This window comes from Bubalus kerabau, chromosome 3, assembly GCF_029407905.1.
Source record: "Bubalus kerabau isolate K-KA32 ecotype Philippines breed swamp buffalo chromosome 3, PCC_UOA_SB_1v2, whole genome shotgun sequence".
In the NCBI taxonomy this organism is placed as follows: domain Eukaryota; kingdom Metazoa; phylum Chordata; class Mammalia; order Artiodactyla; family Bovidae; genus Bubalus; species Bubalus kerabau.
The window spans coordinates 71,816,780-71,840,794 of NC_073626.1; the positions used below are offsets into that span (position 1 = coordinate 71,816,780).

The following is a 24,015-nucleotide window of genomic DNA, read 5'->3' on the forward strand; positions in this document are numbered from 1 at the left end:
CCTTCCAGCTATCATTCAGAAGAACTAAGCTGGTGATAGGAAGAATTAGTTGGGCATATAGTATGCTACATAATTTTATAAAAACTACAGAGATGTGTAAAATGCAAAGTATCACAACTGAAGGGCAGCTCCAAGTGACTTGCAAAGCAGTGGTAGCCTAATATGAAAAAGCCTGCAAAAGACTCACTTTTTCTTCATATGCACTATAGTAATGTCAGAATGAATTTCTAGAAACCTCATTTTGAATTCTGACCTTCTCTTACAGCTCCTCATGTGGAATTCTTAAGACCACTCACTGACCTTCGAGTTAAAGAAAAAGAAATGGCTCGGTTTGAGTGTGAAATTTCCCGAGAAAACGCCAAGGTTTGTGATTGTGCGGTTGCTAACTTGTGTTCTCCAATAAATTTGTTTACTTTTGGTCAGCCAAAATGAGGAAAAAAAAAAAGTGAACCAAACCTATCTCTAATCATTTTATTTTTAGATTAATGGTTTTACTCTAGTATGAAAGACATACTTGATTTAATTGTTCTCTTGTTAGTAGTACTCACTTGCTATTACTTGGAAAACGCTGGATTTACAATCAGGGCATTTAGATATAATTAATTTGAACCACAGGAGAGAGATTTTTCTTAAGTTAAAAACAATCAAATATCAGCAATGTCATATCTCTCAACTAAATACTCCTGGTAGCCATTAACTACCATGCTATGCTATGCTATGCCTAGTCACTTCAGTCGTGTCCGACTCTGTGCGACCCCAGAGACGGCAGCCCACCAGGCTCCCCTGTCCCTGGGATTCTCCAGGCAAGAACACTGGAGTGGCTTGCCATTTCCTTCTCCAATACATGAAAGGGAAAAGGGAAAGTGAAGTCGCTCAGTCGTGTCTGACTCCTAGCGACCCCATGGACTACAACCTACCAGGCTCCTCCATCCATGGGATTTTCCAGGCAAGAGCACTGGAGTGGGGTGCCATTGCCTTCTCCGTTAACTACCATAGGAGAGTCAACTTTAAGTCTCGGTTTACACATCTGGAAAACAAAGGAGTTGGTCTGCATGAAATCCAAAGCCCTCTATGACTCCACACTTATATGATCCCATTATTTTTAATACCTGATAGTAGTATCACAGCTGTTCACATAATTGTGAAGTTTGTTCTTGTTTTGGGGGGTTTGGTTATATTTATCACTTTAGTTCTTCTTAATAATATAAAGTCTTACTGACTGCTTTTAGAAGAGCTTAGGATCATAGTTCCTCTCAAGGACATACATGTGAAGGAATAAGAAAACTGATAAAGGTATTTGTTTATCTTAAATAAAGGTTCAGTGGTTTAAAGATGGTGCTGAAATTAAAAAGGGCAAAAAATATGACATCATATCTAAGGGAGCAGTCCGCATTCTTGTTATCAACAAATGTCTACTGGATGATGAAGCAGAATATTCCTGTGAAGTACGGACAGCAAGAACTTCTGGCATGCTGACAGTTCTGGGTAAGACTGAAGTCTTTCTCTGCAGAAGTATATGTGTTGGGGAAAAAAAAAACTCTCCAGTTTAATTCATTTTTTAAAAAATTCTTCTTGCAGAAGAAGAAGCTGTCTTTACAAAAAATCTTGCCAACATTGAGGTTAGTGAAACAGACACTGTAAAACTGGTTTGTGAGGTCTCCAAGCCTGGAGCAGAAGTGACTTGGTACAAAGGGGATGAAGAGATCATTGAAACAGGAAGATACGAAATACTTACTGACGGACGAAAGAGAATCCTGATCATTCAGAATGCTCATCTGGAAGATGCTGGCAACTACAACTGCCGACTCCCAAGTTCTCGAACTGATGGCAAAGTCAAAGTTCATGGTAAGAAAATTACAATGAATGCTATTTTAAGAAAATCATGCTTGTTGCATTCAAGGTAGAAATGCTAAAGTTTTCAATATCTTGCAACTTTTTCTTTCCAGAACTTGCCGCTGAATTTATCTCAAAGCCTCAAAACCTTGAAATACTTGAAGGAGAAAAGGCTGAATTTGTCTGCTCTATATCAAAGGAAAACTTTGAAGTCCAGTGGAAGAGAGATGATAAGACTCTTGAATCTGGAGATAAATATGATGTCATTGCTGATGGCAAAAAGAGGGTTCTAGTTGTGAAAGACGCCACATTACAAGATATGGGCACTTATGTCGTCATGGTCGGGGCTGCCAGAGCAGCAGCTCACTTGACTGTAATTGGTAAGTGCGTTTGTGCGTCTTGAATTTACTTACATTTGCATCTGCCACTTTGGTCCTTCATACTATAAAGTCTTGCTGATTGCTTTCAGAAAAACTCAGGATTATAGTTCCTCTGAAGGACACCCGTGTGAAGGAACAACAAGAAGTCGTCTTTAACTGTGAGGTCAACACCGAAGGTGCCAAAGCCAAATGGTTCAGAAATGATGAAGCCATATTTGATAGTTCGAAATACATTATTCTCCAAAAAGACCTGGTCTACACCCTCAGAATTAGAAACGCGCGATTAGATGATCAAGCCAACTATAGTGTGTCTCTGACCAATCACAGAGGTGAAAATGTTAAGAGTGCAGCCAATCTAATAGTAGAAGGTGAGTCACTTATTTGACATTAGAGATTTTAAAAATCAGTTTCTGTTATGAGAACAACTAAAATCCACATTCTTCTTCTCCTTTCCAACAGAGGAAGATCTTAGGATCATTGAGCCTCTTAAAGATATTGAAACAATGGAGAAGAAATCTGTCACATTCTGGTGTAAGGTGAACCGGCTCAACGTCACACTGAAATGGACCAAAAATGGAGAAGAAGTGGCTTTTGACAACCGTGTCTTATATAGAATTGACAAATATAAGCACTCTCTAATCATTAAAGATTGTGGCTTCCCAGATGAGGGTGAATACGTTGTCACTGCGGGACAAGATAAATCTGTTGCTGAGCTTCTCATCATAGAAGCCCCTACAGAATTTGTGGAACACCTTGAAGACCAGACAGTCACTGAGTTTGACGATGCCATCTTCTCCTGCCAGCTCTCCAGAGAGAAAGCAAATGTAAAATGGTACAGAAATGGGAGAGAAATTAAAGAAGGCAAAAAGTATGTGAGAACATCTCAATCTCTTCTTAGCTATATACACATATACATGTTTGGCAATATAGTGGTCCTTATGAAAGCTAACCAATAATTCAATCTCTTCTTTTAGATACAAATTTGAAAAAGATGGCAGTATACATAGACTCATTATAAAAGACTGCAGGCTGGATGATGAATGTGAATATGCTTGTGGAGTAGAAGACAGGAAGTCTCGAGCTAGACTTTTTGTGGAAGGTACATATTAAATGAAAGGACGATTTTTAATATTAGCACCAGTCTTCAAATGTTGTTAATCCCAATACAAACATGTTTGTATTTATTTCACATTTCCTTTTCAGAAATCCCTGTTGAGATCATCAGACCTCCCCAAGACATCCTTGAAGCCCCTGGTGCTGATGTTGTCTTCTTAGCTGAGCTCAACAAAGATAAGGTGGAAGTCCAGTGGCTCAAAAACAACATGATTATCGTCCAGGGTGACAAACACCAGATGATGAGCGAAGGAAAGATACACAGGCTACAGATTTGCGACATCAAGCCCCGTGACCAGGGCGAATACAGGTTTATTGCCAAAGACAAAGAAGCCAGAGCTAAGCTTGAACTGGCAGGTAAGTCCCTTTCTTTTATCTTCAGATCGCCTTCTAATACTACAGATACTGCGCTGGTTTCAGACTTCAGAGTTAATGAGAAAATGTTTGTGAGACCCTTTTCTTCCTACTAAGCCCTGTCCATATGTTAACTATTCTGATTCCTCTTACCACCAAGACCCTTGCTCTTTACTTGCCAAAACCCAGCACAGTTCCTGGCATGTGGCAGCTGTTCATTAACTCCTAGAATTAACCTATTGCCCTGTGAGTCTCCCCAGCAAACCCAGGCCTAGAGCCAGCCCTATTCTTTTCTACTTTCCAAGTCCCTGTGGGGCCCCTTAGGTCTGTTCTTATTCTGACCCAGGCTTCTAAGACATCCCTATAGGCTGACATTTTGAAAAAGCCATTAATACACCTCTTGTACATAACAACAAGTTTGTCTGATTTATCTTGAAGTAAGTATGAGGTGCCTACTCTATATAAAACAAAAAGCATGTTTTATGTACTATATTTAGGCCTGTTATTATTAACAGCAAAGAATGGAGATTTTATGGTTTCATATCATCCTTAATCCTCTGTTCTTCAGAGTCTGATAATTTGTCAAGTAAGCTGTTGAGAACGCAAAGTCAGCTAGTGCTCTCTCCACTGTGAAGTTACTGTGATATGCTTCCAAAGTTATGTAACTAGTATTTGCTGACGAATGCATAGTAAAACAGCTAGGGCATCTCTGGGCTACAATAAAGCACCTCAAAACATTCACATGGGATTTTTCTCACTAGCTGCACCTAAAATCAAGACAGCTGACCAAGACCTGGTGGTTGATGTTGGCCAGCCTCTGACGATGGTGGTGCCCTACGATGCCTACCCCAAAGCAGAAGCTGAGTGGTTTAAAGAAAATGAACCCCTCTCTTCAAAAACAGTTGATACCACAGCTGAACAAACTTCCTTCAGGATTTTAAAAGCCAAGAAAGAAGACAAAGGAAGGTATAAAGTTGTGCTTCAGAACAAACATGGAAAAGCAGAAGGATTCATCAATTTAAAAGTTATTGGTAAGCCCTTGAGTCACTTGGACTTTACTGGCAACGCACAACTAAAAATGTGATAATACACTAAAAAAAAATTGTATATGTGAATTTCAGATGTTCCTGGGCCAGTACGTAACTTAGAAGTGACAGAGACATTTGATGGTGAAGTGAGCCTCGCTTGGGAAGAACCACTAACTGATGGTGGAAGCAAAATCATAGGTTATGTTGTTGAAAGACGTGACGTCAAGAGAAAGACGTGGGTTCTGGCCACTGACCGTGCAGACAGCTGTGAGTTCACTGTCACTGGTCTACAGAAAGGAGGAGTTGAGTACCTGTTCCGTGTGAGTGCAAGGAACAGAGTTGGCACCGGTGAACCAGTGGAAACTGACAGTCCTGTAGAAGCAAGGAGTAAATATGGTAAGAAGACTTTTTTAAGTCGATTAAAAAGTAGCTTATCTCTACTTTTATCCCTGAGATAACTGAAAGCCCATGTTTTCTTCTGTGATGAAATGCAGATGTTCCAGGCCCTCCTCTGAATGTAACGATCACTGATGTGAACAGATTTGGTGTCTCTCTGACATGGGAGCCACCCGAGTATGATGGAGGTGCTGAGATCACAAACTACGTCATTGAATTAAGGGACAAGACTTCTATCAGGTGGGAAACTGCCATGACGGTGAGAGCCGAAGACCTGTCCGCAACTGTCACTGATGTGGTGGAAGGACAAGAGTATAGCTTCCGGGTCAGGGCCCAAAACCGAATTGGAGTTGGAAAACCAAGTGCAGCCACACCTTTCATCAAAGTTGCTGATCCGATTGGTAAGTTCATCAAAAAAGGAGAAATAAGTACTCCACTAAATCAAGAAACTAAGCCTATCAATTAAAATAAATTGAAGTTAGTGCAAAGCACATCAGAGAAATTTGAACAAAATTGTAGAAATGCAGACTATGCCTGCTTTTATCCAGTGACTACGGGGATGATCGAAATGATGACTGCATTGTCTTAATAAATCTGTCACTGAACTAAATGGTGGGTTTCCCAGGTGGCACTAGTGGTAAAAGAATTAAGTGGCATACTCCAATTCTTGCTTCCAATCCAGAGAGACCAAGTCCTCCTGTGAACCTAAATGCCTCAGATCAGACTCAGTCCTCAGTTCAGCTCACATGGGAACCTCCTCTGAAAGATGGAGGAGGCCCAATTTTGGGCTATATAATTGAACGATGTGAAGAAGGAAAAGACAATTGGATTCGTTGCAATAAGAAACTTGTCCCTGCACTGACTTACAAGGTAGGGCATGTGTGTCTAACATAAATAGTATATGATTGTGGACTTAAATGTATATATATATATATTTTTTTTTTACAAATATTGATTCCTAATTTTAGGTTACTGGATTACAAAAAGGAAATAAGTATTTATATCGCGTATCTGCAGAAAATGAAGCTGGTGTTTCAGATCCATCTGAAATTCTTGGTCCTCTAACTGCTGATGATGCTGATGGTAAGTGGATATTTCCTTGTTAGATTTGGGAACAGCACGTAGCTTCTTTAGGGGTATTGGGATTTAAATATAGTATTGGAAAGTCATTAATTTTTCTCTTTGGTAGCTGAACCAACAATGGATTTGAGTGCATTTAAAGATGGTCTGGAAGTTATTGTGCCAAATCCCATCAAGATCCTGATTCCAAGTACAGGATATCCAAGGCCTACTGCTACCTGGTCTTTTGGAGATAAAGTACTAGAAGCAGGGGACCGGGTGAAAATGAAAACCCTGTCTGCCTACGCCGAGCTTGTCATTTCTCCGAGTGAACGTCCAGACAAGGGCATTTATACGCTGAAGTTAGAAAATCGTGCAAAGGCAATTTCTGGGGAGATTGATGTCAATGTAATTGGTAAGGAACTAACCTTTTATCATACAAGGTGATTTGACAGTACTAACAATATTGGTTCAAGCTATTAATGATTCTGACTGAATTTTTTTTCAGCTCGCCCAAGTGCACCCAGAGAACTGAAATTTGGTGATATAACCAAGGACTCAGTACATTTGACTTGGGAACCACCAGAAGACGATGGAGGAAGTCCATTAACTGGATATGTTATTGAAAAGCGTGAAGTCAGCCGGAAAACATGGACTAAAGTGAGTTTTGAGCAGCAATGCACCAACTCCAGAAAAGAGAATGGGGGAAATCCTGAGATGCCTTGCAAAGTTAAATGTTTTTACCTTTACACTGCTGAAAAAGTACCTCAATCTTTTTTAAAATGTGTTGATGCTAATGCTTCCTGAGGTAGTTCAACCAAGGTATGGTGTAATTGCCTCATTCTATGAGCTTTACCAGATCTTCAACTAGGTTTGTTAAAAAAAAAAATAAAGCAAAACCTACTTATTTACTTAGTACCAGATTAGTGTCCAGTATGACCTTTTAAAAGGGCTATAAGCCATTCTAAGGACACTAAGTACTAAATTAACTCTCTGGCCGTCATACCTCTCACTCCACTAGATAACCTTAGTTGGCCTAATCTGCCCTTTTCTCTCCCCAGTTTATACCATTACTTTCCTTTAACCTTGATTTATCATACTTCTACTGGCCAAGCTGGTAGAAAGAATCAACACCTTATTTGCCAGCTTTTTAATACATATAAATTATGAAACAATTCCACCTTATATTAAGGGTCAGAAATTATTTTGTATCTTTCTTTGCAACTTTTTCCTTAATATGAAATTAACACAGTCATCCTTAGCATTCAAAACTCTGCTCGTGAAAAAACCTTTTGACTTGGGCAGAGAGTTTTTGGAAAACAACTAATTAATTGTATTGCTTTGTCCCAGGTTATAGACTCTGTGACTGACCTAGAATTCACAGTTCCTGATCTTCTTCAAGGAAAAGAATATTTATTTAAAGTTTGTGCTTGTAACAAGTGTGGCCCCGGAGAACCCGCATATGTTGATGAACCTGTAAATATGTCAGTTCCTGCAAGTGAGTACATCCTTGATAATTTCTTACCTAACCTCTTGTTACCTGTTTTTGTTATTTTTTACTTATTTATTTTTTGGCCACACTTGTGTGGCTTATGGGATTGAACCTAGGTTATAGCAGTAAAAATGTGGAGTCCTAACCCCTGGACCACCAGGGAATTCACACCTGTTTTTGCTTTAGACCTGGAGTTGAAGTTATGAGGGAAAGACACAGGTTGGCAACATAGAGATTTCATAGATGGTCTATCTAAGACTGACCCTATCTCTTTAAAATGCTATAGCGGTACCTGACCCACCAGAGAATGTTAAGTGGAGAGATCGAACAGCCAAGAGCATCTTCCTAACATGGGATCCACCTAAACATGATGGTGGTTCACGCATCAAAGGATATATAGTTGAAAAATGTCCACGTGGTTCTGATCGATGGGTTGCCTGTGGAGAACCAGTGGCAGAAACAAAGTAAGTTTTTAAATTATTTGACATAAGAGTAAATATTTACTCTTACTACATGAGCTTTATTTTGGAAAGTATAAATGTTAAGTTTAGAACTTCTTTGGTGTACCTAATTTTTTAAAAGTGCTGCTGAACTTACCCTTTAATCAAGATTTTTATTAATTAAAATACTGACGCAATCCAGAATTAAAGGATAGTATTATACCAGGGGTATTAATTTTGGAAATATTATGAATACTACATAATGGGACAGATGAAATGCCTTAAAGTAAAATATCCTCCTTTGTTTCCTGACAGAATGGAAGTGACAGGTCTTGAGGAAGGCCAGTGGTATGCCTACCGTGTGAAGGCCTTGAACAGGCTAGGAGCCAGCAAGCCAAGCAAACCCACAGAAGAAATCCAGGCTATAGACACACAGGGTACTCACTTTAGGTTTTTGCTTTGTTAGTCAAGACTTCTGACTTTAACTCCACCTGAACTTGCTAACATCTTCAATAATCTTTTCCAATTTAGAGGCTCCAGAAATTTTCCTGGATGTGAAGCTCCTTGCAGGTATCACTGTAAAAGCAGGAACTAAGATTGAACTTCCTGCCACTGTAACCGGCAAACCTGAACCTAAAATAACCTGGACAAAGGCTGACATGCTTCTGAAACAGGACAAAAGAATCACCATTGAAAACATTCCTAAAAAATCCACAGTGACGATCATGGATAGTAAGAGAAGTGACACCGGCACGTACATCATCGAGGCTGTGAACGTCTGTGGCCGGGCCACCGCCGTGGTAGAAGTGAATGTCCTAGGTGAGGGAAGTGCTCGTTTTAAAAATGAGCAAACTCATTCTAGCTACTTTTGAAAATAAAACATGATTTAAAAATGTGGTTTTTTCTGAGTGTGTAATGCCATCCACAGATAAACCCGGACCCCCAGCTGCTTTTGACATCACAGATGTGACCAACGAGTCGTGTCTTCTCACATGGAACCCACCACGTGATGATGGTGGATCTAAAATCACCAATTATGTTGTGGAGAGAAGAGCCACTGACAGTGATATGTGGCACAAGCTCTCATCAACTGTCAAGGATACCAAGTTCAAGGCAACCAAGTTAACACCCAATAAAGAATACATCTTTAGAGTTGCTGCAGAAAACATGTACGGTGTTGGTGAGCCAGTCCAGGCCACTCCAATAACAGCCAAGTTTCAGTTTGGTAAGTTTCTCATTAACCAGTTAGTTTAAAGGGAAAAAAAAAAAGGATACTTATGTTAAATGTATATTTAGTTTTCATATTTGTATAAAGGCTATATAACCCATACGATTATCCTGTCTGTAGATCCGCCTGGACCTCCAACTCGCCTAGAACCTTCTGACATCACTAAAGATGCAGTGACCCTCACGTGGTGTGAGCCAGATGACGATGGTGGCAGCCCCATCACAGGATACTGGGTTGAACGATTAGATCCTGAAAGTGATAAATGGGTTAGATGCAATAAGATGCCAATAAAGGACACAACATACAGGTATGCCCAAGCTCTCCATCACAGTGTTAAAACAGCAGTGTATACAAATTTTCACTCTTTAGCATTCCTTTTGAATATATCTGATTATATATCACTATAAAAATTTTAATTATTTTTACTTATCTTTTCTGTTACCACATAATTTCAAAAAAGACGTAAATTCCATTGAAGGACACACTTCATAATTTCTTACCATAAAATATCAACTTTATCGAAGTTCCAAAGTGTTTGGTCCTCCAGTATATTAATGATTATTATTATAGATATTATAATTAGATTGGTACATGTGACCAAATCTTGTGTGTGTGACCATGAAAAGGCAATTTTTAATTTATATTGAAATATTTTCATTTAAATTGCCAAACCAATTTTTAAATAAATGACCTTCTTCTATGTGAAATAAATAGAATTTTCTGCTTTTCATCATGGTATTCAACTCATACTTTGTTCCTAATTCAGAGTGAAAGGTCTCACAAATAAGAAAAAATACCGATTCCGTGTGCTGGCTGAAAATCTTGCTGGACCTGGAAAACCAAGCAAATCAACTGAGCCGATCTTAATAAAGGATGCCATAGGTATGATTCATTTATTTTCTGTGATTGTTTTGAAGCTTATATTAATTCCTTTGACAAACCTAAATAATGATTTCATTTCACTGGCTTGCAGACCCTCCATGGCCCCCTGGAAAACCAGTTGTGAAAGATGTAGGCAGAACATCATTGATGCTGAACTGGACAAAGCCAGAACATGATGGAGGGGCAAAGATAGATTCTTATGTCATTGAAATGCTAAAGACTGGCACGGAGGACTGGGTCCGAGTGGCTGAAGGGGTTCCCACCACCCAGCATTTGCTCCCAGGTCTCATGGAAGGGCAGGAATACTCATTTCGAGTTAGAGCCGTGAACAAGGCCGGGGAAAGTGAGCCCAGTGAGCCCAGCGACCCTGTGCTGTGCCGGGAGAAGCTCTGTAAGTCACTTTTGATTGTTTCATCTTTGCTATCTGGGTTCTTAGTGACCACTAGAAAATTTAGTGAAGACTGAATATTGGACAATAAGAAACGGACTATTTTTTTTCCTTCAGATCCCCCATCACCACCTCGCTGGCTTGAAGTGATCAATATTACAAAAAATACAGCAGACCTGAAGTGGACAGTTCCTGAGAAAGACGGCGGGTCGCCCATCACCAACTACATCGTGGAAAAGAGAGATGTGCGACGGAAAGGCTGGCAGACAGTGGACACGACTGTAAAGGACACCAAGTGCACAGTGACCCCGCTGACGGAGGGCTCCTTGTACGTGTTCCGAGTTGCTGCAGAAAACGCCATAGGCCAGAGTGACTACTGTGAAGTTGAGGACTCTGTCCTGGCCAAAGACACCTTCAGTATGCTCTCTAACTTCATTTTTTGTGACACCGTTTTATAGTAGATTGTCACTTTTCTCTCTGGTGTTTCTAACCAACGAAAATGTTGCTTTCAGCCACGCCTGGACCACCCTATGCTCTGGCAGTGGTTGATGTGACGAAACGACACATTGACCTGAAGTGGGAACCACCTAAAAATGATGGTGGAAGACCAATACAGAGGTAGGACCTTAATTAACTCATAAAGAAGAAATTACATCTGGCTGAAAATTCTTTATTAGTGTTAACAAAATGCTTGTTGTTTCAATAGATACGTCATTGAGAAGAAAGAAAAATTAGGTACCCGTTGGGTGAAAGCTGGAAAGACCTCAGGACCTGACTGTCACTTTAGAGTAACTGATGTCATAGAAGGAACAGAGGTCCAGTTTCAGGTTCGGGCAGAGAATGAGGCTGGAGTTGGTCACCCTAGTGAACCAACAGAAATCCTGAAAATTGAAGATCCAACAAGTAAGTAGTGCTGATGTTACAAAGGATATTGTCCAGAGTCTGATGATGAGATTATGGATGCAAACATTTCACTGTCTTTTAAGGTCCTCCTTCACCTCCTCTTGACCTGCATGTTACTGATGCTGGGAGAAAGCACATTGCCATTGCTTGGAAACCTCCAGAGAAAAATGGTGGAAGTCCTATTATAGGATACCATGTTGAAATGTGTCCAGTAGGCACTGAGAAATGGATGCGAGTTAATTCTCGCCCAATAAAAGACTTGAAATTCAAGGTTGAAGAAGGCGTTGTGCCCGACAAGGAGTACGTGCTGAGGGTCAGAGCTGTCAATGCTGTTGGAGTCAGTGAGCCGTCTGAAATCTCTGAAAACGTGGTTGCCAAAGACCCAGACTGTAAGAACACAGTTTCTTTTTACAATTAATAAAGCATACTTTACTCCTGCGTTGCATTTTGACATACAATTTTTTCCCCCTTTTGGATTACAGGCAAGCCAACAATTGATCTGGAGACTCACGACATTGTTGTCATTGAAGGTGAAAAGTTAAGCATTCCCGTTCCCTTCAGAGCTGTCCCAGTTCCAACTGTTAGTTGGCATAAAGATGGCAAAGAAGTGAAAGCAAGTGACAGATTAACCATGAAGAACGATCACATCTCTGCACACCTCGAAGTTCCCAAGAGTGTCCGTGCCGATGCTGGCATTTACACCATTACCCTAGAGAATAAGCTTGGCTCAGCAACCGCCTCAATCAATGTCAAAGTCATAGGTAATCATTCTTTGATGAAATACCAGGCATGCTTTATGTGTTGGGAAGATTGGTTAACTCTGCAGTGCTAGTAGAAATAGTTGACTATTTGTAAACTAAATGTCCTTTCAGATTATTTCTTACCATATGAGAAGCAAAGCAATTCTAAAATGAAATTGCTAAACTCTGATTGCATTTGTTTACTTCTGTTGTAATTATTTGCATATGAAATAGCAATTTGAATAAGAGATATACCCAAAGAATGTTTAAATAACCAATATTCATTTATTAATTGTATTTTCAAGTTTTCATAGTGTTCTCAACCAGGGGTGGTAACATTTTCTGCCCCTTCCCCCACGCATGGTGGTGAATCATGTTTGGAAATTTGGGAGGCCACTTTTGCTTGGAACAAAACTAAGAGGGAGCTACCGACACTTAATAGTTCAGAGTCAAGGATGCTAAAGGGCCTACCGTGTCCTACACAGAGAAAGTGTGTGCTCTTAATACCGAGCCTTTTCAGGTTATAATAATAATTATCATTTTGATTTTTAATAGGCCTACCTGGGCCATGCAGAGATCTTAAAGCAAGTGACGTGACCAAGAGTTCTTGTAAATTAACCTGGGAACCTCCAGAATATGATGGTGGAAGCCCAATTCTTCATTACGTCCTGGAACGCAGAGAAGCTGGGAGGAGGACGTACATACCAGTCATGTCTGGTGAGAACAAACTGTCTTGGACTGTCAAGGATCTCATACCAAATGGTGAATACTTCTTCCGTGTTAAAGCTGTCAACAAGATTGGTGGAGGCGAATATATTGAACTGAAAAATCCAGTCATTGCTCAAGATCCAAAGCGTAAGTTTGGATGTGAACATCATAAAGCTAGGAGTTGTGTTTTTGTTTTGTTTTTTTTAAGAAGATGGGTTTCCCTATATTAACAGGTTTTATTCTTGTACTCCAGAACCCCCTGATCCACCTGTAGATGTTGAGGTACATAATCCTACAGCTGAGGCAATGACTATTACATGGAAGCCACCTTTGTATGACGGAGGAAGCAAGATAATGGGTTACATCATAGAGAAGATTGCTAAAGGTGAAGAAAGATGGAAGAGATGCAACGAACACCTGGTCCCAGTCCTGACCTATACAGCAAAAGGCCTTGAAGAGGGAAAGGAATACCAATTCCGTGTGCGAGCAGAAAATGCTGCTGGTATCAGCGAACCCTCTCGGGCCACTCCTCCAACCAAAGCTGTGGATCCTATTGGTAAGTCGTGTTTAATGGGTTTGCCATCTTCCCATCATGAAAGAAATGAGAATAATGTTCTGTCAGACAGGGCTTCCCAGGTGGCTCAGATGGTAAAGTGTCTGCCTGCAATGCAGGAGACCCGGGTTCGGTCCCTAGATCAGGAAGATCCCCTGGAGAAGGAAATGGCAATCCACTCCAGTATTCTTGCCTGGAAAATTCCATGGATGGAGGAGCCCGGTAGGCTACAGACCATGGGGTCGCAAAGAGTCGGACACAACTGAGTGACTTCACTTCACTTCAGACATTTTCATCAGAACTGAAAACAATTATTGCTTTTAATCATTACAGATGCCCCGAAAGTCATTATGAAAACAAGCCTAGAAGTCAGAAGAGGTGATGAAATAGCACTTGATGCAATTATTTCTGGGTCACCTTACCCAACAATTACATGGCTAAAGGATGAAAGTATTATCACACCAGAGGAGATTAAGAAGCGGGTAGAACCCTTGGTTAGGAGAAGGAGGGGTGAAGTTCAAGAAGAACAACCGTTTGTCCTGCCTCTGACACAGCGTCTGAGTATCGACAATAGTAAAAAAGGAGAATCTCAGCTCCGTGTCCGAGATTCTGTCCGACCCGATCATGGCCTGTTTATGATCAAAGCTGAAAATGACCATGGTATTGCAAAAGCTCCATGTACCGTCTGTGTGCTAGGTAAGTAGATAAAACTACACTTTCCAATGGAAGAAAGTTAATATAAGAGTTGGTGGGGGCAGTTAAAAAAAGTGGGAAATAGCTTCAGTCAGGTGTCCTCATTCCCTTTTTCTTCTGGCTTCGTCGAAGAAAACTGATGCTGTTATTCATTAGCTAATGTGATATGAAGACAGATGTAGGAAAAACAGAAGTTGACGTCACTGAAGCACATTCAACATTTACATTTTCCATTGCAAGCAGTGGTACAAAAATTTTTAACCACTTCTCTCTTTTAAAATGTCAGATATACCAGGACCGCCAATCAACTTTGTATTTGAAGATATGAGAAAGACTTCAGTCCTCTGTAAATGGGAGCCACCCCTTGATGATGGTGGCAGTGAAATTTTAAACTACACTTTGGAAAAGAAAGACAAGACAAAACCTGACTCAGAATGGATGGTTGTCACCTCAACGCTTAGGCACTGCAAATATTCAGTGACAAAGCTGATTGAAGGAAAAGAGTACCTCTTCCGTGTGAGAGCTGAAAATAGGTTTGGGCCTGGACCACCGTGTGTTTCAAAGCCATTTATGGCGAAAGATCCATTTGGTAAGGTTCTTTAGCATCTAAAATTTGCCTTTTTATCATATGTTGCTATACATTATCCCAGCTTATAAATTCGAATTTTTATGTCATACTAGGGAATTAATTCAAACTTGCCTTTTTAAATTTTAATCAGAACCACCGGATGCACCTGATAAGCCCATTGTGGAAGATGTCACCAGTAACAGTATGCTAGTGACATGGAATGAACCAAAAGATAATGGAAGCCCCATCTTAGGTTACTGGCTTGAAAAACGTGAGGTGAACAGCACACACTGGTCTCGTGTGAACCGAAACCTTCTGAATTCTTTGAAGACCAAGGTAGACGGCCTATTAGAAGGACTCACCTATGTCTTTAGAGTATGTGCTGAAAATGCAGCTGGACCTGGAAAGTTCAGTCCCCCCTCAGACCCCAAAACAGCGCATGATCCAATCTGTAAGTAATTCCTTAAGAGGAAAGAGGGTACAGTGTGGTCACTATAATTAACACTACTGTTTGCTGCTACTGTTAATTTCTAGTTTTCAAGTTTTGTATGCTTGAAAGTTGTTAAGAGAGTAGATCTTAAATGCTACCCAAAAGTGGTATTTATGTGAGGGGATGGTGGTGTTAACTAACATTTCTGAGGTAATCATTCTGTAATATATACATATCTCAACTCATCACGTTGTATACCTAAAACTTACATACGTTATATGTCAGTAATACCTCAGAGCTGGAAAACAGACTAAATACTAGCCGTAACTACAGATATATGTTGAGGTTGCAGTGTAAAATTATAAACATTTGTGTATATACCTTAAAAGTTTCACAGAGCAATATTTACCCACATTACATGTAACATACTGTGGGGAAAAATGGGCTAGCATAAGCTACTGCACATTTTCAAACCATCAGCGAGTTTTGATTTCTGTGTGTGCATTCATTCTAGCTCCACCTGGGCCACCTGTCCCCAGAGTCACTGACACAAGTTCCACAACGATTGAACTGGCCTGGGAACCCCCAGCTTTCAATGGTGGTGGGGAAATTGTTGGCTACTATGTCTATAAGCAGCTGGTTGGCACAAATGAATGGTCCCGCTGCACAGAGAAGATGATCAAGCCCCGTGAGTACACGGTCAGAGAAATCCGAGAGGGTGCCGATTACAAACTTCGAGTGAGTGCCGTCAACGTCGCAGGCGAAGGGCCGCCTGGAGAAACAGAACCTGTTACTGTGGCTGAACCACAAGGTACTTAACCAGGGACCTGAATAAGATGATGGATATTTTCCCAGGATGAGATTTTTTCCTCCCCATCTTTCTGGAGCTAATGTATGACTGTTCTCTTTCAACAGAGCCTCCAACTGTGGAATTAGATGTTTCTGTCAAGGGTGGAATACAGATTATGGCTGGGAAGACTCTCAGAATTCCAGCTGTGGTCACTGGCCGTCCAGTGCCAACAAAAGTGTGGACCATTGAAGAAGGCGAGCTGGATAAAGACCGTGTTGAAATAGAGAACGTTGGAACCAAGTCTGAATTAATTATCAAGAATGCATTGAGAAAAGACCATGGCAGATATGTGATTACAGCTACCAATAGCTGTGGTTCCAAATTTGCAGCAGCCCGGGTAGAAGTTTTTGGTAAGAAATGTTAACATGGATTTCCATAAGATTTTCCCTAAGCAATACTATCTTACTACATTGATTTTCTGTTGTTACTGTTTTATTTTTCAGATGTCCCTGGCCCCGTCCTTGACTTGAAACCTGTTGTAACAAACAGAAAAATGTGTCTGCTTAACTGGTCTGATCCAGCAGATGATGGAGGAAGTGAAATCACAGGCTTCATTATTGAAAGAAAGGATGCGAAGATGCACACTTGGAGACAACCCATAGAGACCGAGAGATCTAAATGTGACATCACAGGTCTCCTTGAGGGACAAGAATATATGTTCCGTGTGATTGCCAAGAACAAGTTTGGCTGTGGCCCTCCTGTCGAAATAGGACCAATTCTTGCAGTTGATCCACTAGGTAAAAGAGAAAGTTTTGTGTTTATAAAGTATTGATTGCTTGTAGTTATGTCATTTATGTATGGAGTTTTAAGGCTTCAAACTCCCAACAGTCTCCAGATTTATATTTGGAGTGATGAGAAAGGTAAAAACCAAATAACTACAAGCAACTGTAAGGATACCATATTTACTGTAATTTCAATGTAATTTTGGGCATGGTTTTATGTGCTGAAAAATCACTGGAGCTTAGCACAAATGAAAAAAAAAACAAAGAAAATCTCCTTGACTGGTATGAACAAATATGAAGCCCTAATACTGCACACAGCTGGTAATGCCTGCTGACGTCCCATTCTAGAGAGCAAAGTCTTTGTGGTTCCACAAGAGACAGAGGAATTATTCCTCCTCCACCACCACCCAAAAAAGAGACAAAATTACCTTCTCACTGTAACAGCCCATCTCAAAATGTCTGCTGCAGCTCAAGTTGTGCCAGAAAAAACAGAACAGAGTTGGACTTAGACAGTAAAGCTCTGCTTCTGGTTGTAATAATAGTCAAGAATGGATTGGGTCTAATTTCACCATTCTGAGCTTATTCTTTCTATCTTATCCTTCAGTACACAAAACTACAGCAGCATCACTTAAATTCTCTTTCCACCCCTAAACCAACACTTCAGGCAACATGGTTCAAAGTGTATTCAGTAGACATATCCATTTTCTGTTAATGAGACAGGAATACTTTGCTCTCAGCTGGTCATCCAAAGCAAAATTTCACAGACAGCCCTACTATGTCATTAAAATTAGCTTTCTCAATGACAGAGGTAAAATATCTAAAATGCTAAATATAAAAAAGCATACATGCACCTCAATTTATTTTTAATCAATAATCTTGACTATAGAGTTTACTAAAAAAAAAAATTCTGCCTATATGAATGCCTGTAATTTTGGTAATTGAGATATTTTGAGGATTTTAAAGACAGATGTAACATTATGCCAATAGAAACCTATTTTTCATGTAATTTGGAGTGAAATGTGATTTCATACATGAATATTTGTCTCATTCTTGTCATTTCAACCTACCTCTGGTTAAAGGTCCTCCAACATCTCCTGAGAGGCTCACATATACAGAAAGGACCAAGTCCACCATCACCCTCGACTGGAAAGAGCCCCGCAGTAATGGCGGCTCCCCCATCCAAGGCTACATCATTGAAAAACGGCGTCATGACAAGCCTGACTTTGAAAGAGTTAACAAGCGCCTCTGCCCAACCACATCTTTTCTTGTTGAAGATCTCGATGAACACCAAATGTACGAGTTCCGTGTCAAGGCCGTCAATGAAATTGGTGAAAGTGAACCATCCCTGCCTCTTAATGTGGTCATACAAGATGATGAAGGTGTGGAATCTAAACATAATGGTCATTTGAATGCACTTTATCTCACAGGTTGTGTAAACATCTTTATGACTGTGCTATTTTCCCCCCCTTTCCCTTCTCTTTTGCAGTGCCTCCAACTATTAAGTTGCGCCTGTCTGTTCGCGGAGACACCATCAAAGTTAAGGCGGGAGAGCCTGTTAACATTCCTGCAGATGTGACAGGCCTTCCGATGCCTAAGATTGAGTGGTCCAAAAATGAAACTGTGATTGAGAAACCCACCGATGCACTTAAGATAACTAAGGAAGAAGTTTCCCGAAGTGAGGCAAAGACTGAGCTTAGCATTCCCAAAGCAACCCGGGAGGACAAAGGCACTTACACGGTGACTGCTTCTAATCGCCTTGGTTCAGTGTTCCGAAATGTCCACGTGGAAGTATATGGTAAGCGATACTCTTTCTTATAAGAGAATGAAATCCAGCATCTGTTTAAGAATTTCCTTCTCAATCTCCTCCATGGGTTCCTTTTCAGATCGTCCGTCCCCACCAAGAAATCTTGCTGTTACTGACATTAAAGCTGAATCTTGCTACCTAACATGGGATGCCCCTCTAGACAATGGTGGCAGTGAGATCACCCATTACATCATTGACAAGCGCGACGCAAGCAGGAAGAGAGCTGAATGGGAAGAAGTTACCAACTCTGCTGTGGAGAGGAGATACGGGGTAAACTCTTCTAAGTATTTCCTTATGCACATTAAAAGGACTTGAGTCTGAATAAACACCATTCTGGCATGACCTTGGAATTTAATGATTAAACTTAAAACTCCACACAAAAATCCTTAGTTTTTAGCACCTTGCACATAAGGTTCCTTAGTAATTTCTGTTTGATATACAGATTCTCTTTTACTTGAGAGACAAATTATTAGGTTCAATAAATGTACACATTCTCATTTTAAAAGACTTTCTCCACATGTGAGTGTATGTACTCAGATAATTGAGTCTATAGATTTATTTCTTTTCACAGTCTTCCCCTACCAAATGACTTGAATATTAAATCAAGTGAAAATCAACACAAGTATGTGGTTTTTAAGAAATTATTATTCATTTGATTTCTAGATCTGGAAACTTATCCCCAATGGTCAGTATGAGTTCCGAGTTAGGGCAGTGAATAAATATGGAATCAGTGATGAATGCAAATCAGATAAAGTGGTCATTCAAGATCCTTACCGCACTCCTGGACCTCCGGGAAAACCAAAAGTTCTGGAGCGCACCAAAGGGTCGATGCTAGTGAGCTGGACTCCTCCTCTGGACAACGGCGGCTCTCCAATTACTGGTTACTGGCTGGAGAAGAGAGAGGAGGGGGGTGCCTACTGGTCACGCGTTAGCCGAGCACCGATAACCAAAGTGGGCCTGAAAGGCGTGGAATTCAATGTTCCCCGTTTGATCGAAGGTGTTAAATACCAGTTCAGAGCAATGGCAATAAACGCTGCGGGAGTTGGCCCTCCCAGTGAACCATCAGACCCAGAAGTTGCAGGAGATCCCATATGTAAGTATGCTTCCATCTCTGGACTATATCAAAGACAAAGCCACTAAATAGATAATTCTGCTCTTAAATTTCTTGTATTTATTCTATGCCAAGTTATTTTATTTATTAAAATTAAAAGTTTCATACTTATGTAGACTGTCAAAAGTTTATATGTATGTGTGTATATCCATATACACACACTGCTGCTGCTGCTGCTAAGTCACTTCAGTCGTGTCCGACTCTGTGCGACCCCATAGACGGCAGCCCACCAGGCTTCCCGTCCCTGGGATTCTCCAGGCAAGGACACTGGAGTGGGTTGCCATTTCCTTCTCCAATGCATGAAAGTGAAGCCACTCAGTCGTATCCGACTCTAGCGACCCCATGGACTGCAGCCTACCAGGCTCCTCCATCCATGGGATTTTCTAGGCAAAAGTACTGGAGTATTTAGCCCAGAGAGACCTATTTTGAATTTCTGTCATCAACAATTGCTATAGCTTTAAGCCATTAAATTTTAGTAATTTGTTATAGGAGCAATAAGAAACATGTAATGGGCCATGGGGCCTGAGGTATGATGGGAAAATAAGAGAAGTAAAGCAGTTGGGCCTACATTTCACATTTATAAAAGAAGTTAGTCATCATTCAAATTTAATTTGGTATTCCATTCCTATATCACTCCACCTGTAGAGCATAGAGAACCAGCATGTGATTCTAATATCTGTACTTATTTTATAAAGCATTCAAATATATCACTATGTATTTTATGTTGAAAGGTCTAAAAACTATAAAAATGTTGAAAATAATCTTTATAGCCTTATTTTCACATTTATTATTCTTTTAATACAGTGAAAGTGCTAATACCAAATAAAACCAAATTGAAAGGAAAAAAAAAAAAAGTACTGGAGTAGGGTGCCATTGCCTTCTCCGATACACACACTAAGCACACATATCTAATATGTATATATACATGTGTATGCATACACATAGAGAAACTCATATGGTTTTTAAACACTTAGATTAAACCTAGTATTGTATGAGGAATCACAATAATAAAGACCCTGGACTATATAGCTCCTCTTTGCTCCCATACTTAAAATAAACCTCCGCCTCTTTAATCAGCTACTGTGGAAATTATCTCCCTCACCAAACAGACCTTCCAGTAGGAGTTTAACAAAAACGAAAGGTTGATAATTTTCAATAATACATTGAAACAAAGATGTAAGATCTTCAAGCATAGTCTGTGAAATCTGTCAAATAAAAATCAATTCTGAAAGATCTATAAGCATATCAGTTCAAAAATTAAAATACTGTGGCCTTAATGATTAATACCATGTGTTGTAATGTATAGATTTTCTTTGGAAAAAATTCAGTTATTTGTAAAAAAGACTTAAAATAATCTTAAGTCCTATATGGAGCATATATAAAAAATGAATTACTCATTCATTCGGCAAGCTAGTATTAAATATATGCTATGTGTAAAGAACTGTCTTAAGTGCTGGAAAGATCTATCATAAAAATTTCCATAATTGTAAAGACTGTCAGAAATATAATGGATTGTTATGTGATTAGGGACAGGGTCAATATCTACAATACAAGGCATTAAGAATCAGTTTGTGTTCAAAAGTTTACAGCTAATGATGAAGTCATTTTTTAATTTTATGGTAGGTTATATTAAGTTTTTAGTATAGAATATTGCAGAATCTCTTCAATGAGATCTCAAAAGTAAAATAGCTTTTCACCAATCATGTGTAAATAGAAATAATCTATCAAGCGCTAGCCAGTAGTCTTTTTACTCCCAGTTAGTTGTTTGCTTTGTTTGTTTTAGCATTAATGCTAAATGAAAATAGACTTTCTTATATTTCTCTTCTCTAGAAGGTAATTTATTCCTTTGGCATTCCTATTTTAATATTTTAAAAATAAAATATGATCAGTGATAGTAAAATATTCTTACAGTATGTAAATCTAGCATCTCATCAGCTTCACATTTTGATTTTTTTTCTTTTTTTTTTTTTAGATCCACCTGGGGCACCTTCTCGCCCAGAAGTCAAAGATAAAACAAAGTCAAGCATCACACTAGCATGGAAACCTCCAGCCAAAGATGGTGGCAGTCCAATCAAAGGATACATTGTAGAAATGCAAGAAGAAGGTACTACGGACTGGAAAAGCGTAAATGAACCAGACAAACTTCTACCCACCTGTGAGTGTGTGGTGCCAAACTTGAAAGAGCTCAGGAAGTACAGATTCAGAGTGAAAGCTGTCAATGAAGCCGGTGAATCTGAACCAAGTGATACAACTGGAGAGATTCCTGCCGCTGACATTCAAGGTACTAGTTGTTAATCCATTTTTGTATTCATCTTTTGATCTTATTATGAAATTGATTCATGTGCCAAAGATGTGTCAATTACTTTTTTGAAAAAGGTGAGCTAAAAAGGTGAGCTAAATCCTGTTATATTATCCATGGTATTACAGAGGTACCAGAAGTTTTCATTGACATTGGAGCACAAGACTGTCTGATTTGTCAAGCTGGCACACAGATTAGGATTCCTGCCGTCATTAAGGGGCGCCCAACACCAAAATCATCTTGGGAATTTGATGGAAAGGCAAAGAAGGCAATGAAGGTAAGAAAATTATAATTCTCTGCATCTCCCACTGAATCACTCTAAGGAATATTTACACTATAACTGATTATTTTATTTTCTAATAGGATGGGGTTCATGATATACCTGAAGATGCACAGGTAAGAAAAAAGAAAATTGAAATGATCTCAGAATCTGATTGACTTCAATACTGCTATTATTTCATTCATTGTATGACTACTGCTTTCTTTGTACAGCTGGAGACTGCTGAAAATTCATCAGTAATTATTATTCCGGAATGTAAACGATCTCATTCAGGCAAATACAGCATTACAGCCAAGAATAAAGCAGGACAAAAGACTGCAAATTGCAGAGTTAAAGTCATGGGTAAGAAAGGCTTTAAAAGTTATTATAGAATAAGAACAAATTATTTTAAACAAGATAGCACTGTTTACATTGTGATTTGCATCCAACAGATGTACCAGGGCCACCCAAAGATCTGAAAGTCAGTGACATTACAAGGGGCAGTTGCAGACTTTCATGGAAGATGCCAGATGACGACGGAGGAGACAGGATCAAAGGCTATGTTATTGAGAAGAGGACTATTGACGGAAAAGCTTGGACTAAAGTCAATCCCAACTGTGGAAGCACCTCATTTGTCGTCCCGGACCTCATCGCCGGACAGGAATATTTCTTCCGCGTGCGGGCAGAAAACCGTTTTGGTGTTGGTGCTCCCGCGGAAACGATTCAGAGGACCACTGCCAGAGACCCAATATGTAAGTTTTTAAGTCAAAGATTAAATTAGCTTCCTAATTTAAACCTGAAATGTATTGTTGTAAACGATTCATACTTTATTTTTAAAGATCCTCCTGATCCCCCTATTAAACTGAAGATCGGCCTTGTAACAAAGAACACCGTACACCTGTCATGGAAACCCCCAAAGAATGACGGGGGCTCCCCTGTCACCCACTATATTGTTGAGTGCCTTGCATGGGATCCTACTGGGACAAAGAAAGAAGCATGGAGACAGTGCAATAAGCGTGACGTGGAAGAACTGGAATTTACCGTGGAAGACCTCATCGAGGGTGGGGAATACGAATTCAGAGTCAAAGCCGTCAATGCTGCAGGAGTCAGCAAACCTTCAGCCACCGTTGGCCCCGTGATCGTCAAAGACCAGACATGTACGTACCAACATGTGATTGGAGAAGGCCCTCTTTATGGATGCCTTTCTAGATACTCAAAAATCCAAAATAAAAAGATGTCTCTGCATTGGAAGCTCCCATGGGTTGAGTCTGGACACGGGCCTGTTACCTAATCACTCAACTCCCACAGAATTATCACATTTCCTTACAGGTTACCTTTCCTTTACTTAAAAGGAGATACTGTGTGGAATTTCCTTACTCTGATTTTTCTCCACAGCAGGCTGTTTTACTTACCAAAAGATAAATCCTCTGCATGCTCCTCAAAAGGGGCAAAAAGTAACCAGTTATTTTGTTAGCAACTGCCAGGGCCCATTTATATTCATAGTCAAGTCTCTTTCTACTTGAGAAAAAGAAACTTGTTCACATATCATGATAACCATGAATAATCTGAGAACAACATCAAAGGAAATGACATTGAGTGTCCTTGAGTAAAGATTGCATGGGTTTTATTAAAACTATATTGATTCTTCTCTGTTTGAGAAAAAGATACATCCATGTTAAGAGATAAAATATCCACAGAAATATGCTAATAATTCTTCCTGTAATTATGGTTACCATCTCTACTGCTGTGTATTTGTTAGTTCTCTCTTCTAAACTTAGGAAA

The 24,015-nt window shown here is 39.8% G+C and overlaps 1 protein-coding gene across 16 annotated transcripts in view; it reads left to right on the forward strand.

Annotated features, from left to right (window-relative positions):
- TTN (titin) overlaps nucleotides 1-24,015 on the forward strand; it is a 276,446-nt gene that overhangs the window by 178,478 nt on the left and 73,953 nt on the right. For all 16 annotated transcript variants that reach the window (XM_055572076.1, XM_055572078.1, XM_055572080.1 and 13 more), the window contains 46 exons: nucleotides 266-363; nucleotides 1,317-1,485; nucleotides 1,579-1,845; nucleotides 1,947-2,213; nucleotides 2,303-2,581; nucleotides 2,673-3,081; nucleotides 3,188-3,312; nucleotides 3,417-3,683; nucleotides 4,442-4,711; nucleotides 4,802-5,104; nucleotides 5,203-5,505; nucleotides 5,787-5,974; nucleotides 6,073-6,187; nucleotides 6,294-6,578; nucleotides 6,672-6,823; nucleotides 7,514-7,661; nucleotides 7,942-8,119; nucleotides 8,411-8,532; nucleotides 8,627-8,914; nucleotides 9,024-9,320; nucleotides 9,444-9,630; nucleotides 10,090-10,205; nucleotides 10,297-10,596; nucleotides 10,711-11,010; nucleotides 11,106-11,211; nucleotides 11,300-11,496; nucleotides 11,580-11,885; nucleotides 11,979-12,257; nucleotides 12,792-13,091; nucleotides 13,198-13,500; nucleotides 13,831-14,193; nucleotides 14,477-14,779; nucleotides 14,910-15,209; nucleotides 15,703-15,999; nucleotides 16,104-16,388; nucleotides 16,482-16,775; nucleotides 17,840-18,139; nucleotides 18,247-18,555; nucleotides 18,644-18,834; nucleotides 19,228-19,657; nucleotides 21,648-21,956; nucleotides 22,103-22,251; nucleotides 22,338-22,370; nucleotides 22,467-22,596; nucleotides 22,686-22,985; nucleotides 23,073-23,390. In XM_055572076.1, the coding sequence (XP_055428051.1) occupies nucleotides 266-363; nucleotides 1,317-1,485; nucleotides 1,579-1,845; nucleotides 1,947-2,213; nucleotides 2,303-2,581; nucleotides 2,673-3,081; nucleotides 3,188-3,312; nucleotides 3,417-3,683; nucleotides 4,442-4,711; nucleotides 4,802-5,104; nucleotides 5,203-5,505; nucleotides 5,787-5,974; nucleotides 6,073-6,187; nucleotides 6,294-6,578; nucleotides 6,672-6,823; nucleotides 7,514-7,661; nucleotides 7,942-8,119; nucleotides 8,411-8,532; nucleotides 8,627-8,914; nucleotides 9,024-9,320; nucleotides 9,444-9,630; nucleotides 10,090-10,205; nucleotides 10,297-10,596; nucleotides 10,711-11,010; nucleotides 11,106-11,211; nucleotides 11,300-11,496; nucleotides 11,580-11,885; nucleotides 11,979-12,257; nucleotides 12,792-13,091; nucleotides 13,198-13,500; nucleotides 13,831-14,193; nucleotides 14,477-14,779; nucleotides 14,910-15,209; nucleotides 15,703-15,999; nucleotides 16,104-16,388; nucleotides 16,482-16,775; nucleotides 17,840-18,139; nucleotides 18,247-18,555; nucleotides 18,644-18,834; nucleotides 19,228-19,657; nucleotides 21,648-21,956; nucleotides 22,103-22,251; nucleotides 22,338-22,370; nucleotides 22,467-22,596; nucleotides 22,686-22,985; nucleotides 23,073-23,390 (11,235 nt within the window). The remainder of the gene's footprint in view (nucleotides 1-265; nucleotides 364-1,316; nucleotides 1,486-1,578; nucleotides 1,846-1,946; nucleotides 2,214-2,302; nucleotides 2,582-2,672; nucleotides 3,082-3,187; nucleotides 3,313-3,416; nucleotides 3,684-4,441; nucleotides 4,712-4,801; nucleotides 5,105-5,202; nucleotides 5,506-5,786; nucleotides 5,975-6,072; nucleotides 6,188-6,293; nucleotides 6,579-6,671; nucleotides 6,824-7,513; nucleotides 7,662-7,941; nucleotides 8,120-8,410; nucleotides 8,533-8,626; nucleotides 8,915-9,023; nucleotides 9,321-9,443; nucleotides 9,631-10,089; nucleotides 10,206-10,296; nucleotides 10,597-10,710; nucleotides 11,011-11,105; nucleotides 11,212-11,299; nucleotides 11,497-11,579; nucleotides 11,886-11,978; nucleotides 12,258-12,791; nucleotides 13,092-13,197; nucleotides 13,501-13,830; nucleotides 14,194-14,476; nucleotides 14,780-14,909; nucleotides 15,210-15,702; nucleotides 16,000-16,103; nucleotides 16,389-16,481; nucleotides 16,776-17,839; nucleotides 18,140-18,246; nucleotides 18,556-18,643; nucleotides 18,835-19,227; nucleotides 19,658-21,647; nucleotides 21,957-22,102; nucleotides 22,252-22,337; nucleotides 22,371-22,466; nucleotides 22,597-22,685; nucleotides 22,986-23,072; nucleotides 23,391-24,015) is intronic.